The following is a 17,237-nucleotide window of genomic DNA, read 5'->3' as shown; positions in this document are numbered from 1 at the left end:
TGCAAATTAAGGCCTTCAAGAACAACAACAAATCCATGCCTATAATGGAAAGAGCAAAGACATGTCAATCTTGTTTAGTTACCTGGTTATAGGATTCAAGATCCTTTACTGACAGTTTCAGAAAGAGTGTCACAGGGTGAAAATACCAGATCCAGTAGCTCCTATTGCACCAAACCCATATGAACTCTCTCATCAGACATGCTTCTTATTTTCTTACATAAATTGTTTTTCTGTTATGAAAACCAGTCCTTTTTGTGAAACCAAGCATTTCAACAGGGTACAATCTCTCTCTGAGGACTTTTCCCCTATATTTTTCATGGGAAACTGACCAAATAACCCAATTTGAGGTTATTTTCTTTTAAATCAAATTTATGGGCCTATGCTGCAAACCTTCTAGGTTTTATTTCTTCATCTTAAACCTGAGAAATGTGTTAAAAAGAGGTCAAGGATAATGACCAGCAGCAAAAAGCAACATTTTAACAACCTTTCTTCCTGACCAGCTTGGCTAATTGTTCATTAAAATACCCTTAAAAACCTTGAAGAGGAACAAAACCTCCATGCATCATCTCCATCTGTCCTGGGAGACAGGCAGGGAAACCATCAGGAGCTCATGGAGCAAGGACTGTACTGGACAGGGAGCAGGTTCTTGGCTGCTCTGTGCATCTTCCTCCCACAGAAGACATTGAAGGTCATTGTGATGTCCACCCCTCAAGGCTTAGTTTTCATTAAGTGCATGGGTTTGGGTTTGCTGTCTCTGGGTCTACATGCAGGCTCTTCCTGACCCCTGGAGCAAGATATTTCTGCAAAGAAAAATCCAGAAAAATACTGTGAAAAGGACTGTCCCGTTTTACGCCTTGAAGACAAAGCTCCATTGGGACCTATGGCCTTCTTTAAATAGAGTTGTGTCAAAAGATGAGTCCGTCCCTTCATTTACCAAACAAAACAGCCTGATCTCCCTGTCATTCATTCACATCTTGCACTAAAGCTCTACAAGTGTTGGATGTGGCTGGCTGAGCCAGCATTCTGCCTGGCCTCACTGCTGCCACGATGTTTTGGGGTTATCCCCAAAGAAGTGAGAACATTGCATGCAGATGGATGCACTCATGCACAGGTGATTTCCACTCCTGCAAACACCACAGGCCGAGGCCCCTGCTTCCACCAGAATTCCTCCACTGGGCTCAGAGGGATGGAAAGGGTAAAAGGGGTGCCTAGGCTGCAGCAAGCCAGGCATGGAGGCCAGCTGTCCCATGCACAAGTCTCTAGGGCCTTAACCTCCAGACCACAGTGCTCAGCTTCTTCTGAAAAAGGACAAGGCTGTACAGCAGAACTGTGGAACTGGAAGGCTTGCGGGCTGAAATGAGTCCAAAAGACATATTAACAGGCATGAGAGGCCTGTGATGAAATAGCTAAGGTATTAATGCAGCCAAAGGCTGGTAATGAATACGAGAAATGCCCACATTTACCCAAGAGGTCCCAAAGGTTTTTTGTCCAGAACATTGTGATCCTTAGAGAAATCTCTTAAGAAAGTTAAACCACAGGGTTAGGGCTCCAGGACAAAATCTGGGCTAGTGTGGTCTCTCAGTTGTTCTGACCTCTTGTCTGATGAGACCCTATTTGCAGTTTTGGGCTTTTTAGAGCATGGATATTATCCTCTGGGACTTGTCATCCAGAGCCCTGTCAGGTGAGGGTGCCCTCCTGCCCCTATGGGTGGTGTGAGCCTCTCACTGTGCCCTGTGGCTGAGCTGCAGATGGCAAGGCTTAGTTCGCATATTTTCAGATGGGATTCTGTCCCCTGGTGACAGGGGAAATCTTGAATGCTCAGGTACTGCCCCATGATATACAAAATGATCTTCTGCTGCTTAGCTCTCTCTCCATCTCTCAGCTGCTGAAGAAAACCTCTGAGGTGCAGAGCACAGGTCAGTGCAGGCTGAACTGCCATCATCACAATCTGACCTTCACTTCTCCTTGTTGCCTTGGCCCATTCCTTCTTTAATGCATGGAGAGCCTGGAAATGGTCTCTTAGTGCCGAGCAGAGCTGGGTTGCAAGGAGAAGATGGGACCTGGAGGCTGATGAAAGCAGAGATTTGGATGGCTGAGCATCTCTGAATATAGTGCAAACACCACAGAAATGAGGAAACAAAAGCAGGTTTGATGGATCTTCCTCTAAAGTCAATTCCAAAGCAGTGCCCATCTGACCTGATTTTTGGAGAGGCTGAACCCGCTTTTTAGGACTCACGCACTGCAGTCAAGCACCTTTTTGACCCTTCCGAAGGAGACAGTCTCACCACTGGTGTGGGCAGCCCCTGACCATCCCAAAGGCTGTACCCACACTGCTCACCCCATGTCTCTGTGTCCATTAGTCTCCCCATCCTTCTGAATTTTTCTTCTTTTGTATGTATGGTTTCCCATTCAGAGTGCCCCAGGGAGGAAGGGCTGCTGAGTGGAGGCCTTGCTGTATGGTCCTGGCATGTCCCTTGGCATAAAAACACCACCTATGCTGTAATTATTCTGTGCACCTGATGTGAGAGTCTGTACAGCCATTCTTTGCTTTGACCATTAACAAGGCCTGACTTTAGTCCAAAACAAGCTTCCTTGAAACAAAATAGTCATTTTCCAGTCTTCCTGTAGAAGCCAAAAGTATTTTAAGTTGGACTGGATTGGCCTAAACACAGGGTGGGGAGGGAGTTTGTAGGTTTAGTACATTTTAACAATGAAGAGAAGAATGTGAAAGGAAGGATTAAACATGGTGTCTTATGTGTATTTACTGAGTCAATTTATAAGGTGCCTTTTGCAAAATATCTTGAGCACTGCATGGAAAACCACAATGCAAAGTATTTGAAAAATCTGAACACGAAGCCAGTGCGTCCCAGCATCCAGCCAGGAAACAGAGGAGAAGCTGGCACTGGGAATAGTTTTCTAATCACCAGGCCCCAGCAAGAGGAGATCTGTGTCTGCAGAACAAGGTGAGCCGTCACAGGAAGGATCTGTTCCCTGTGCTCCAGCCAGCCCCAGGTGGGTCTCTGTGGGCAGCCTGGAGGACAAGCGGCTCAGCCCATCAGATCTCCTCCAAACAGAGTCCTGGGCTGACAGACCTCACTGCAGATAGGGTGACCCTGGCTGAACTGGGAGGCCTGAAGGTGGCCCACTGCAAGCCCAACTGGTGAACACACAGACCCCAGGAGCAGGGCTGCCTGAATGGGAGCACTTTGGGGAATGCAACCACTGCTCCATCTGTACTGCACAATCCTAAGGACTGCTGCCCCTGGATTGTTTTCAGGGAGAGGCCAATTAGAAGCCCATTTCACCTGGCCAAGGAAGAGCACAGATGTTTGTGGCACTGTTTCTGTTATGGGATTTCCTTGCTTGGAACTGAAGCATGAGTGTTTGGCATGCTTCTGTGCTGATGGCTTTTTCCTGTGAGATGGCCAGAGCTGCCCCTCCAGCTGTGGGGCTCTGCCAAACCCTGCAGAGGGGCTGCCAAGTGTTCCCCAAAACCTTTGTGAAGTCCATGGGACACCTATGTGGTGAGGAACACTATGAAGAATGCACTTAACAAGAGTGCTTTGAAGTCATGGGTACTGAAAAAATATTCTGTGGAGGATTTAACTGAATTAAAGAACAGGTGAAGACCTCAAGGCAAAATTGCCTCACCTCTATTATACAACTTCTTCAATCATTTTAAGAGTGGCAAGGAACTGAAAATGGGTAGAGTAGAAAAATGACCATGCTGATTGCTTTGAGCTGTTCAGGATGCATTTTTAGCACCTGTAGCACAGTTAATTTCCTTATACAATATTTTTCCTGAACATAATTTGCTATAATAATAATGAAGGAATACAAACCCCATACCGTCGGACAGAGATTAATCTGCAGTACACAAGGACATTTCTTCAGGGGAGGAAGCATACCTACAAGAGGAGGTTTCATTGCAGGAAATACTGCTCACCAAATTGCTGACTTTAGCATAATTGAAGAGAAAACTTTGTTTTGCAGGCCTAACCTGTGCAGTTTCTGCTGTGGCTGAGTCTGGGAGAGATGAGTGACATCAACAAACACTGTGAGTGGCATGGCCTTCATCACTTCCTTCCCTACAGTCAACCACCTGCCTCTTCCAGTGAGAAGAGTGAAATACTTAAAAATCCCCAAAACAAGAAAACCCACTCATAAAACTTCATCTGTTGGCAGTGAGGCCCAAGACAGGACTTCAGTCAGGTTTTAGTTCTTGCCTTTGTCATCTGACTGAAGGTCAATCCACAAAGTAGCCCTTTGGTTGGCTGGGACATTTACTGCATATATTAAGGCTTTGGGCAATCTCTGTTGGGAAGGGGGTTTTGGACAGGTGTCCCTTGAGAGTAGTCCAGGGTCTTTCAGTTATGAACTTGTCCACCTGTCTGTCCCAGTCTTAGAAGAGAGGCGAGAACAAGAACTGTGAAGACCACGCTTTCCATTTAGATCCTGAATGAGAAGCATGAACTGATGCACCTGCATCTTGGTGTGAGAAGGGCAGCATCACCTGGCTTTCTGCCACATGGTTTTCAGGTATTATCTGGACATTGCCCTTACCTGGAGGACTTTACCAGCTAGGAGCAGAACTGATTTACAGCCTGACACTTTTCAGAAATAAAAGTGTGCCTGAAGCAGAGAGGTGCTTCTATGGACAATGTTAGAATAGGGGCTGATACTTGGAAGTACAGAAAAGCATTGCTGGAGGAGCTGGTTTGCATGCAGGAAGATTTGACCTTGAACCTGCAGTTCAGGCCAACATCCTCTACCCCCTAGGCTTGAAAAATCTCCCTCCCCCTTGCTTTAAAAACACATTTGTTATGTCTAATATTTCTGGCCAGAGCACTAGTACAGACTTGTACCCACAGAGCTGTGCGGGTTGGGGGTGGGCGGTGATGTGACATGTGAGTGACTTTAGCTAAGCTTGCTGGAGTCCCCAGTGCAGTTACACCAGCACAACTGTTCTCCTCTGGGGACAGCTTACTGTCATTCCAGGGGATGGTGGCTTTGTTGTCCCAGTGTGAAGTACAGCCCTGAGAGTCTTCCTGGGCTCACACTCTGCTGTGGCAGCCACAAGCTCGCTGTGACATCCATGCTGCCAGTTCCAGAGTGGGTTTGAAAGCAGATACCCAAAGCTCTGACCTGCTCATGTTCAGGGGACCTGCCAAAGGGCTCTAGGTGTCTTGGAGCAGTGTCTCTGATAACCCAGAGCATGTGAGCTTGGATCTTGGCTGCCAGGCTCCAGGCCTTGTGTGGGACATGTGTGGGTGTGTGAGTAATGTGGCTAGCAGAAGAGTCCCATTCCGGGGACAAGCTCAGGTAGAAGTGTCATGTCCCCTGTGATCCCATGAGTTAGGCATAGAACAGGGCAGGGACTGAAGCAGTGACGGAACAGGTTTGTCTGCTCCAGGCATGGAGCTGCAGCCAGACTGCCTGGTCCCCAGCCAGAGCACCGCAGCACCCAGGCCCAGCTCCAGAGTGGTTCTCCTTGGGATCACACACACAGCTTCCTCCACCCCAGCTGCTGGGCAGTGTGGAGGCCACTGCCATGCTGCCAGGTGCCTGGGTGAGTCACGGAGCACAACCCCCCCGCCCCCCAGTCAGTCTAGACACAGGGAAGTCCAGCTGCCTGCAAACACCCCATCCCATCAGCTTCCCAGCCAAGCAGTGCTCTCCTGGCTGGCTTGGGTAATTTGGACAGACTCCAGTGGAGGATTTGGCAGGCTGATCTCTCACAGTTCTTCCCAGTTCAGACCAATGTGGTGAACTGGTTTACCAAACACTTCACACTGTTCACTGTGCTTTTGCCCTTCTTTGAGTAATGACTGTGTTTATTGGCAAAATGTCAACATGCATGAAGTGACACCCCTTGTCTTCATGTGAGAGGCTACTGTCATGCTGGAGTGGAAGCATCTACTTGCTTTTGGGGGAGAAAAGTAGGTATAGAGGGCAACGTGGTGATTTTACAAGCAGCAGTTTTGAGTGGAGGAAGCCACATGGTTGAGTCCTGTTTCTGCCACACCAGAGTGGGTTTTCCAGTGATTCCCAGCAGTGGGGGATCTTCCTGTCATAAGAAAGACTCTACCTGCCTGGGAGGATGCAGGCAATATCTCAGTGGCGTGTGGGTCATGCTGAGCTTGCTACCAAACCTCTCCAGGTGCTTATCACTGCCGTTGATTTTTTTTGGATGTAAATAGTTTGTGTAGAGAGGCTGACATTTTCCCACAGACCATGACTTAAACCTCGTGGGAGCTCATGTGCAGGCTGCTGGTGGTGTGGGTATACAGGAATCCTGGCTGGCTTCCATGCAGCTACCTGCCCTGACCTGTCCCGTGATATTAAGAGATCCAAAAAGCTATTTCCAAGGAGATCTTTTGTGTTTATGCTCTGCTGGGTCAGGCTGGCCCACAAAAGACATTGGGCTGGGGTTGTTTCTATATTGGCTCAGTGGCTGGAGGAGTTTGAAAGCTCGACATCTTTTTATAATACCAGCTGTGCCCTCATCTCCTCTCCATGGGGTGGGGTAGCCCTGCTTGGACAGGAGGATGGCAATATCCTCCTGGCAACCTCTTCTAGGCACAGGCACATTAATGCAACACTAGAAAGCAGTGGTAATGTCTTTCAGGGAGACAAATGCACAAACCTTGAGAACATGAGCTAGAAAAACCTTGTTTCATTGAAACACTGGGCAATTCAAAGGAACAAGTGGCAAGAGTTATGTCCTTCTGTGATGTTTCCTTTTTTTTGTTGTTTTTTTGGTTTTTTTAACTTGCCCTCCATCACTTTCTGTATCCATTGCAGTTTCTAGCTCTGTGTTCAGCTTTTCCCTGCCCGCTCCCCTTGCATTCCCAGTGCCTGCAGCCTGCAGAAACACAGTACTGGACTGTAAAGAGCTGACTCTACCCAGGAGCTCCTGGCATCCGGCAGAGGGCAAGCGAGCTAAGACAGCGATCCTGTCCCTGCAATCCCCCCTGCAGTGCTCACTGCTCCGGAAAGATCTTTTGGGATTGTTCTGGGCTCTCAGCAGACAAGATCACATTATCTAACCCCCTTTTTCCCCTCTTCACCTGCCTGCATCATTCCATTTCTCCTGGCCAGTATCACCACATTTTATTTTTTTTCTATATTGGTGTCCTGACTGGTATTGGCACGATCTTCTATTCAAAACTTATAGCTATTTTTCAGTCTGACTAGATACAGGAAGTATTTTTTGTATGTTTTTTGTTTCCTGTGTTTATTTCCTGCAGTTTCGGAAGACATCTTCCTCTTTTTTGGGTCCGTTTTGGATCACAGGCCCTGGGGTCTTGAAAGCTGATTCCCTGGAGAAGCTGCTGTTTCCCCAGCCTGCTAAAAGCAAGGAGCAGTTCTGTCCAATGTGTGCACAAACATTACTCAAGTGGTTCCTGCCGCTCCTTTACAGCTATAGTACATCCATCCACACTCCCGTTGTTACCTGCTACTGCTCCAGCTGGCAGCTTCACAGTCCCATGTGCTGCAGGACAGAATCTTTCTAATCAAGTCCCCTCCTTTCTGGGAATGTGCACTGTTCACCCGTACACCTGGATGAGGATAAGATTTAAGATTTAATCAGCAAATTAAAACATAACCAAAGCAAATTTGAAGAGAAGCAGATATTCCTGTCCTTTATTTTGGGATGCTCTTTGTTCTCAGCACAAGTTAGTGTGTGTGCATCATCAAAGGGAATTAAAATGTGGTTCAACTCTCAAAAAACACTGCGGGAAACCAGCACCAGTTGCTGTGCATTTGCTTCCTGTAAAAGGTCAGCACTGGGCTGTACTGGCTGGGAGAGTTAAAAATGCTGAAGGAAATCATATACTCATTTCCCTTTGAATGTTTGTAGTGCACAGGCTCCTGGTTCTCTTAGGTTCTTCTGGAAAATCCTAGTAATGAAGGTAAGAGGCTTTACTCCAGCTCACAGCTGTTCTGGTAGGTAAGAGTGAGTAACTGGTTTATTGCCTAAGACAAGGGTGTGTTTGCTCCTGACTGCTCCCCGTTCCCCCCGCAGCCACACCAGCAGTGCCCACTGGGACAGAGTGACAGGAGGGAGAGCTGGATGCTGTAGAAGGATGGGTCCAGCACGGATCCTGAAAATGGATCAGGTTCTGGTTGGGTGGATAGCCCAAAAGCCAGGGTATTGCATAGGGTTTGGGGGGAGGTAGATTTGGACCCTCCATTTCAGAGCTTGTGGGGGAGGGAGGAGAACCTGTTCTTGCAGAAGGATCATTAGAAAACAGCTCTCCCTTGTGGGGTGGGTTTCATTTGGAATCTGTGAGAGACAATAAACAGGATGTCCCACAATGACATTTTTATAGAGCTGCTTTGCAGAGTGGGGCTGTGCCTAAAATCCAAATTTAGTTTATTTGAGTGGGAGCATCCTCAGCTTTAATGTCTGCTTGCTTTCAAAGCAACATGATAGAGCTTGGCTCATGCAGCTCTGATGTCCGGGCAAACCCGTGATCTGGATCCTTCCTGCTATCTCCCTAAAAGCCCCCTGCCCTTCCATTGAGCTACACTGGTGCTCATGCTTTGAGATTTTAGCTGTAATGATTTTGTGAAGGGTTAATTATCAAGCTGTGCTCTGCAGCAGAGATGACTTCATTTTAAGGTTTAAGCATCTTTGTACATCAGGCCAGTAAAATATTCTTGGAAATAGACACAGAGCTATAAACCTAAAATCATGCTCTACTGCTGAGTGAGATACAAGAATCTTTAATAAAAGGTCTGGTTAATTACTAGCATGTGATGGCAAGTGATGAAGAGAGGCTGTGGGCTGTGTTTGTTCAACCTGGAGAAGAGAGAGCAAGAGCCAATTGCTGTATTTGACTCTCCAAAGGGAGGGTTCAGAGAGGATGGAACAGGTCTCTTCTCAGAGAGGCACCACAAACGGACAAGAAACAACAGGGGCAAGCTGCCATGAGGGAAGATCTGTCTCAATAAAAAGAAAATAATTTCACAGGGAGAGTGGTTTAGCCCAGAGTGGCTGTGGATCTCCACCCCTGGAAATACTCAAAACTGGATCAGAACAGACCCTGAGCAACATTTTCCAGCTCCAAAGGGGGAACTCTGTAGGTCTCTAGCTGAACCCTCTGCTTTGCACAGCATCTGTTTGCTTTAGGTGGGAGACTCCAGGAGGTATTGGTTTGTGGGGTTACCAGGGGACCTTTTCTTGGGGTGGAAGGAATATACAGCCTTGGGCAGTGGTGGCCCAACCTTCTTACTTTTAGTCATGCCTTTTCTTTGGCAAAGTGTCCATATCAGCAAGGAAGTGAAGAGTTTGTTAGTCCAGCTCCTCTGTCACAGGGAGGGTCCAGAGAAGCAAGCCAGAAACCAGCAGTGATGCTTGGAGAGTTTGTTGCAGAAGGGGTCTTGCTTGTGAGCTGCATGTCAGTGCTTGTGTTCACCGGCTGGTACATAGAAACATACTGAAGAAATGGAAAGACTCACTGCTGTAGGAGTGTCTTAGGCTGCCTGGCTGTCTCAGCAGGGCTGCACCAGTGCAGGAGGGCTCATTGTGCTACCTTGGGGTGACATCATCCAGATCATCCCCTCCCACGCCTGTCTTGACAGGTAGTGTGCTATAAAGCATATGACTAAATTCTGTGAGTTGAGGCCCTGTGCTTTTCTGCTGGCCCCTGGGTTTAGAACTGCTATCGGCTGAGCGGCCGCGATGCTCATCAGGGATGTTCCTCTGAACCCGAGAGCAGGAAAGGACACTTTTATACAGGACTGGTTCCTCAGTCTTTCTCCTGTGCTGTTGCTGAAGAGGGCAAGGGGTTCTCTCTGGAGGCAGAAGGGCAGAGCTGGTGTTGCCCCAAGGTACTCTACAAGTGGTCTCTGCCTTTGCTACTGAGCAGGGTCAGAGGTGGGATAGAACTTATCTGGGGCCTGGGGAGCTGTAGGATGAGGACCTGTTTCTGCAAGATGCTCTGTCCCCTCAGCTCTTGGCTCCATCTTCCTCTGCCTCGGCCACATATCCAGAATTGCGTGCTCCCTAGTCCTGGAGTAGCTCCTGTTTTTCAACAGCCAGGAGACTGTGAGTGCTGGGGTTTCCTTTGTGCTGGACATAAATGTCAGCGTACCTTCAAACGCTTCTCTTGCCCTATGAGAGCTCTGTGCTCCGAGTCAAGATCTGAATGGCCTGTCTTGCCCCAGCCAAAACACGACTGTTCCCTGTGTTTCTTCCAGTACTTGTTTTATTTGTCCCATGAGACGAATAAAGTTACTTCCCCGAGGAGGCTTTGACATAGGCAGCTAGAGACCAGCAGCTGGAGTTCTTTCTTAATACACAGTCACACTACACTTTCCTTTCCTTCATCCTGTTCCATCCAAGCACTTTCTGTGGACTCGTGTAAGCAATCCCTGCTCTCCCTGGGGCTGAAGCCCCTTTCCACTCCATTCCCGCATGCAATGTTGTTACTCAAAGCAGATCCCAGCATGGTGCCTGGAAAAGAGCTGTTTTCTCTCCTGAGTAGGTTCTCCAAAGCTGTTATTACTTTTCCAACAGCAAATACAACGCAAGTGGAAATGTTGGCTGATGCTGCTAACAAAATTCTTAAGCATCTATGTGTGCTTTGAAATGCTTTCATCCCGCTGCCCTGTTCAAGGGGTACCAGGCACCAAGGGAAGCCTGTCAATGTAAATGTCAAAAGGATCTTTGGGTTCTCATATCTGTCAGGGGGATCCTGTCCATTTGTGATTCCAGAGGCTGGGAGGCTGTCTCAGCCCTCTCCATGATGCTGGACCCTTTAGCATTTGGACTCACTGAAACAAAGGGATTTTTAATCTAACTTTTATCTTGAGATCTAAATCCCCATGGAAACCAAGGGTCATATTGGAAGACGTGGTAGGTGTACGGACTGTGGTGGCTCTTACGCCCAGGCACATGAGTTTTCGGGAACATTCCTACTACTGAAGGGAAGTCGTGGTTGAGTGGTCTGGAAAGGGAAGGTCTCTGAGACCAAAAGAACAGGTCCTCAGGTAAGAAGCAAGGGCTGTTAGTCACCGAATATGAACAGTACTAGTCCCCATTCCCTCTAAGTTACAGCTGGGATTTTGTGATGTCTGTAAAGCCACTGGGAATTTAGTGTCTTTGCAAACAAGTCTGCTGATGTCCTGAGAACTGCCACTGGGAAACTGTAATAAAGAACCTGTGGACAGTACCAGGTCCTTTAGCCACCCAAGGCCCACTTCAAACAGAGATTTGTTTTAAGTAGGAATATCTCTGCAAAGATGCACTGCTACCTTTGCTCTTCCTTCCCCTCCCTCAACTACATCTCCTTGCCAGGTCCTCTTCCAAGAGCAATTAGCCCTGGTACCTGCAGAAATCAAGGACAGTCTCCACATAAATCCTCTCTGCTTTCGTTTTATCATCCCTATAAGCCAAGTCACTGTGCCTGATCTGCCTAGGTCAATACTGAACCTTTTTTCCTTACCTCCTCCTGGTCAGCTTCTGGGTTTCAAACTGTTTTGTACATCTGAGACTAATGAAGGCATCTTTGAGGGAGGTGTAGGATTGAGTGAGGAGTGACTATTGGGGTGACCAGATGCACAAGCCTCTGCTATGTAGGCAAATGCAGACCAGACAAACTTGTGACACCCTGTCTCCCTCCCATGCATCCCTGCTGGAGAGCAGTGGTGCCTGGGAGAAGGGTAAGTGTGGACCACCTGGCCCCTTAGCATGAGAATCGCCATTGCTTTATGCCTTCCAGCTAATGGGTGGTTTTAGCTCTTCTAATCTCTAATCAGTGCTGGAGAAACCTAAACAAACTAGCCTGGCCCATTCCAAAGCATTCATAATTACTGGATCAGGCTCAAAGATAATGCATTTAGGGCTGCTCTAAAAACATTTCAGATAGGGTGAATGTAAATAAAGTGGCCTATAATTGACCCTTCTGCTGACATCTGAACTCTGGCTGCACTGATGCACCTGGGCAAAACAATATGAGGATGAAGAGGGGTGCCTGGGGCATCAGGCAGGTCCAGACCTACCTCTGAGCATGACCTGTGGAGCAGGAGAGATAAGAGTGTGGATCAGAGCTGCAGGAGCCTGTGGGGTACCTGAGCCCCTTGCATGTGAGCCAACCAGGCTCCAGAGAACAAGTGCTGATGGAAGTGTCAAACATGCTGATGAGTTTTGGGGGAGTGGAAGCACAAGAGGCTGATGTGCAACCACAGATGTAACTCTGGCAGTGCAGGTGAGATATGCAGTGAACATCTGGGTACCTAACCCTGACGAGGAGGAAGACGTGATGCTGGGAACTCATTTCTGGGCCATTCGTTTATTTCCTTGAAAGCCTGCTGTTTAGTGTGATTGCCTTAGGGAGCAGCTGTGCGCAGGATGGAACAAGTGGGTCTTGCCAGTGCCTCCCTCCTCCCTGCAGGGCTCTGCTCAGCTCCCTCCCACCACCCCAATTCAATGAGCAAAGCTACTGAACTGATGTTGCTGAAGGGAGGTAAAGTTTCATGCACCAGGGCAGCATGGGGCTGGAGCATTGGGACCTACAGTCCTGGGGAGTGTGTAGGGAGGGGCAGAGAGCCAATACCCTGGCATCCAACAGCCTGGATTTTAAGGCTTAATGTTCCTTTTGAGGGGGAGTAAGGGTCCCCCCTGCAGAGGCAGAGGACAGGGCACAGGTCCTTCTGCCCCTGCTACCAACTCATCCTGGCCTTGTTCATGTTCCCCTGGCACCCCCTGGGAAGGGATGGGGATGAGGGAGGGAAGACCCCCTGTCATCCCACTCTGATGTGCTTCACTGTGAGCCAGAGGCAATTCCCATCTCCCAGTACCTTTTACTCATGGCTGAACTTTGCTGAATCTCCAGGGAGAAAGCAGAATGCTGGTGACCAAATACAGCAATCCCAACCTTCCTCTTCACAGCCTCCCTTTCATCATCACCTGCCCCTCACCATGCCAGCTCTGGGACTCGGGAGACTTTCTCCAGCACTCACCACAAAGCACTTTGTGGCAGTCTATTAAAAAGCAGGACTTCAAAAATAATAACACTGTTTTAATCTTCTTGTCTTTTTTTTTTCTTTCTTCTCCCTCTCCCCTGCCCCCATTACCCATGAAGAAAAAATGAGGGAAAGTAAAAGGCAGAAGGGCACTTTGTTTTCTCCCCCCACACATTTGGAGTTGTAAAATACTTCTTAATCATTGGAACCAAGAGGATCTCCGTGCTGGGCCTCCACTTTTTGTTTGTGAGTTTATTTTTCCTAATTCATCCTTGACAAAGGACAGAGCCATAAAAGAATCAACCAGCACGTCTGTGGGAAAAAACTGCCCTGAAAAGGGTCGGAGGAAAACTGTAGCATTTCCAAACAATTCCAAGGGCTAAAGCCTGTGTGAGATGCAGCTTCAGCTATAACTTGCCTTTCTAGGAACAAGCCTACATCTGTTTGGCAATGCCATATTTTGTAGGGTAAAATAAACCCTTGAGAACAAACAGGCCAGCTTATCCAGACGGGTAAATGCCTGGGAACAGAGCTCACTTGTTAATCCTAAAACTGTCAGCAAAGACCCACTGGAGAAATTATAGCTGGCCACGGGCACTCAAGCTGTTTCCCTCTGCCTCCCCACCTCCCCCCATCCCCACAACAGCTGTAAAATCTTCTTTATTGTTCTGCTGGAGTTGGAGAGCGGCGCAGAGAGGTCTCCCAGCCCAGGGCTGCAGCAGCAGGGGCAGGGGGAACATCTGATCCATTGTATCTGCACCGGTGTTATTGCTTCAGTGGCAGACAAAGAAAACGACGGCAATAAAAGAAGGAGAACAGCCCGAGCATCTACTAAAGAGGCATATGAACAGCAAATCCTGGCTCGTTCCCACATCTGAGCTGCGTAAGGTTTCTTTCCCTACAGGATCATTATGTTTAATGTCCTCCTGCAATTCAGGCAGCTGAGCCAGCGGAGCCCCTTCCCTCCCCCTCCTCTCTACCTTCCCTTCTCTCATCAGATTTCGAGCCCTCCCTGTGGAAAAATGATTTGTGCACAAGCAGCCTACACAACGGCGCTTAGAAGGAATTTGCCCCTGCCAGGAGTTATTAATGGCACCCCAGTAAATGCCCCCAGCAAAACGGGCCGCTGCAAGCATCAAGTGCGTGTTGAAAAATCGGGTTTAAATCGTCCCTTGGGGAATGACCTATTGGCCACCTAAAAAACGCAGGATTGGTTTGCTGTATAATTAAGTTCAGGCCATCTCTTGTGCTTACACATGCAGAAACCCAGATGTCAGCTTGGTGCGAGTCAAAGTTCTGGGCTCTTTTAAAGCACCAGAAGGCAGACCGTGAGGGCATAACATTTGCCACTGGAAGAAAACCTACTCTGAATACTTGGAATATTTAACTGACTGCAACAGATAATTAGCCAAACCCTCTTATGCCTCCAAATATAGATTCATTAGTCATATGAAAATATCTCATTGGAACCAAATGTGAGTCATTAGTGAAGTCAACAGCAGATCATAAAAAAGGTACCGAGAGCCTCCTTCCCGCTATCCCTGAGAAGTTGTAAGTGTGCAGTGAAAATAATTTGCTCCATTTTCTATTGAACATCTGCTGGGAAATCTGTTTAAAAGGGAGGCTTTTGAAGGGCTGCTGGTATGCAGGGTTGTGCATCCCATTTTCCCACTTCAAGATTTGTGGGAGTAACAATTGCAAATTCTGTGCTAGGCTTTTTTAATGTTTTAGGGGTTTTTTTGTCTTCTTGAAGAGACTTTCTCAAGTCACCCAGGCTAAAATTTGGGTTCTGTAATATAAAAAGAGATTTTGTAACATGAAGTAGAATAAAAATCTCTCCGTTATTTGCTTGTAATTTCAGGGGAAGATGTTTGTTGGCTTGGATTTTCAGCGTCCCTTACACTCAGAGCAAAGAGTGCTGCTGCCACAGGGACCCCAAAACCAAGTGGATACTTTCCAAAGTGAAATGGGAGGGGTTAAAATCAGTGTCCAGCTTAAAGAAGGTGCAAACAAGCAATGGTGTGTTTTAAAAATCAAAGCAAATGGATAGCTGCTCTATGGCAAGGTATCTGCAGCATGATGGGCAGACAGAGAAAGGGACCATGCCTGATTAAACTGTTGTAAAACCTGAGTTATTGTTTGGGAAGACCCAGGGACTGGGATGGGACTGCATACTCCGTCCCAGGAGGTATCGCAGATTTCACAGAGCATGCAGAACGCTGCAGTCCATCAACCAACCCTGCAGTCATCAATCACACAAACACACACGTTGTTGTGTAACTCCAGAGCCGGGAGTAATCCTGTGCCAAAAGTTGTGTTGCGCGAGTCGTCAACAGCAGCATTTTGCATTTTTCTTAATTTGAAAAAAAAACCAAAACCAGAACAATAAAAAATTACACCAGCAAATTTTAAATGCTTCAGAGCTGACATTTTTCTCGTGGCTGAGGCAACTCAGGCTGCCTCAGTGCCTGACTTTAACCATACACCCCACAAAGATATTAAGTGAGTTTTCCAGCTTCATTAGCTCAGTTGCATTCCCTTTGTTTTGTTGTTATTATTTTTTTTTTATGGAAAAAAAAGTCACCTCTATGTAATACCCTTTGTACTTAAAATCTTCTGTGGAGTCTGTGACAGTCGGGCAGCAGGAAAAGGAGTGTGATAGGGTTTGAAATGGGCATTTCACACCAAAACTCCCAATCTCAGAGCCCTCCGTCTCTGTGCCTCTGGTTGTACCCCACTTTTCATCACCCTTGTGAGGCAGTGCCACAAGGGAGGTGCCGAGTCATCTGCAGACGGCTTTGATCAGGGAGTAAAATGCCCTGTGGGCAGCCAGGCTGGAGACATGGGACATCCCTATGGGTATGGAGCCTTGGGTCTCCAAGAGGTCTCACCCAACCGCAGGGTCCTGTTCCCATGGAGGCAGGGTGGCTCCCAGGCCCAACACTTGGTGAGCAACTGGGTGTTGAGACTGCTCCTGAGTCCAGGTTTTGGCCCCCATCCCCATGGTGGCACCTGGACTGAAATGCGGCTGCTCGTGCCAGGCCTGGCACTTTTGGGGCAGTGGGGTGAGAGTGGGCCCTTGCTTATGCCCTCAGCTCCCCTGGTTTCTGGGGCAATCACCCAGTTATCCCTCTCCCAGCACTGGAAGTTGCTGTCAGGCACGACCCCAGCCCCCTGGTGGAGTGGGATCTCCATCCCTCCCTGTTCTAGGTGTCTCTGTGCGGCGGATCTTGATTCCCTCCGTGTCTGGCCCCGCCATATTCAGCGGGGCAGACTCCATGCCCGGAGGGAGACCTTGTCTCCCACTGCAGTAGGCCCTCACCCCGTGATGGTCACACTCCCCATTTCCTCTTTGGGTCATCCCCAATCTCGTGTGCGGCTGTCCCCAGCCCACTCCGCGTCTGATCCCCGCTCCTCACCGGGAGGGACAGCCCCGACCCCCGCAGGGGAACGGGGGCGGGAGCGGGGGCGGCTCTAGGACCCAGCGGCGGCGCGGCGCGCCCGGCCCCGCTCAGCTCCGCTCAGCCCGACTCCGAGCCGAGCCGAGCCGACCTGTGCCGTGCTGTGCCTCGCCGTGCCGTGCCGTGCCGTGCCACGCCTCCCGGTTCCGCTCCTCTCCGCCCCGCGCCGCCCCGCCGGGGGGCCGAGCGGCGCGTCCACCTGCCGGCCCCGCCGCCCGTCAGTCCCGCCATGGCGCTCGGCGGGGTCGGGCGCGGCGCGGCGCGGGCCGCTTGGCCGCGGCTGCTGGTGGCGGCGGCGGCGGCGGCGCTTGCGCTGGCGGGGCCGGCGCTGCCCGAGGTGCTGTTCCGCTGCCCGCCCTGCACGGCGGAACGCCTGGCCGCCTGCCCCCCGGCCGCCCGCCCGCCCTGCCCCGAGCTGGTGCGGGAGCCGGGCTGCGGCTGCTGCCCGGTGTGCGCCCGCCTGGAGGCCGAGGCGTGCGGTGTCTACACGCCGCGCTGCGCCGCCGGCTTGCGCTGCTACCCCGACCCCGGCGCCGAGCTGCCCCTGCAAGCCCTGGTGCAGGGACAGGGCACCTGCGCCCGCCGCCGCGACACGGCCGAGTACGGCGCCAGCGCCGAGCGCCCCGCAGGTGAGCAGCGCCCGGCCCCGGCCTCCGCGGGTCCGGCACGGCGCGCCCAGAGCCGCGTACCGGGGACGGGGCACCGAGCGTCCTGCGCGGCGCGCCAGGGACCGGGCACTGCGCGCCGGGGACCTGGGACTCGGGACCGCCCTCCGGGCTTCGGGCACTGGGGATAGTGCAT

General features: G+C 49.8%; 1 protein-coding gene across 1 annotated transcript in view; it reads left to right on the top strand.

Moving 5' to 3' along the window:
- Positions 1–16,650: 16,650 nt before the first annotated feature.
- Positions 16,651–17,237, top strand: part of IGFBP2 (insulin like growth factor binding protein 2) — a 65,058-nt gene continuing 64,471 nt past the window's right edge. Inside the window, exon 1 of the mRNA XM_048309857.1 lies at positions 16,651–17,065. Coding sequence (XP_048165814.1) covers positions 16,666–17,065 — 400 coding nt within the window. The 5' untranslated portion in view covers positions 16,651–16,665. The remainder of the gene's footprint in view (positions 17,066–17,237) is intronic.

Source organism: Corvus hawaiiensis, chromosome 7 (genome assembly GCF_020740725.1).
Source record: "Corvus hawaiiensis isolate bCorHaw1 chromosome 7, bCorHaw1.pri.cur, whole genome shotgun sequence".
NCBI classification, from domain to species: Eukaryota; Metazoa; Chordata; class Aves; order Passeriformes; family Corvidae; genus Corvus; species Corvus hawaiiensis.
This window is presented reverse-complemented; position numbering and strand designations above follow the sequence as displayed.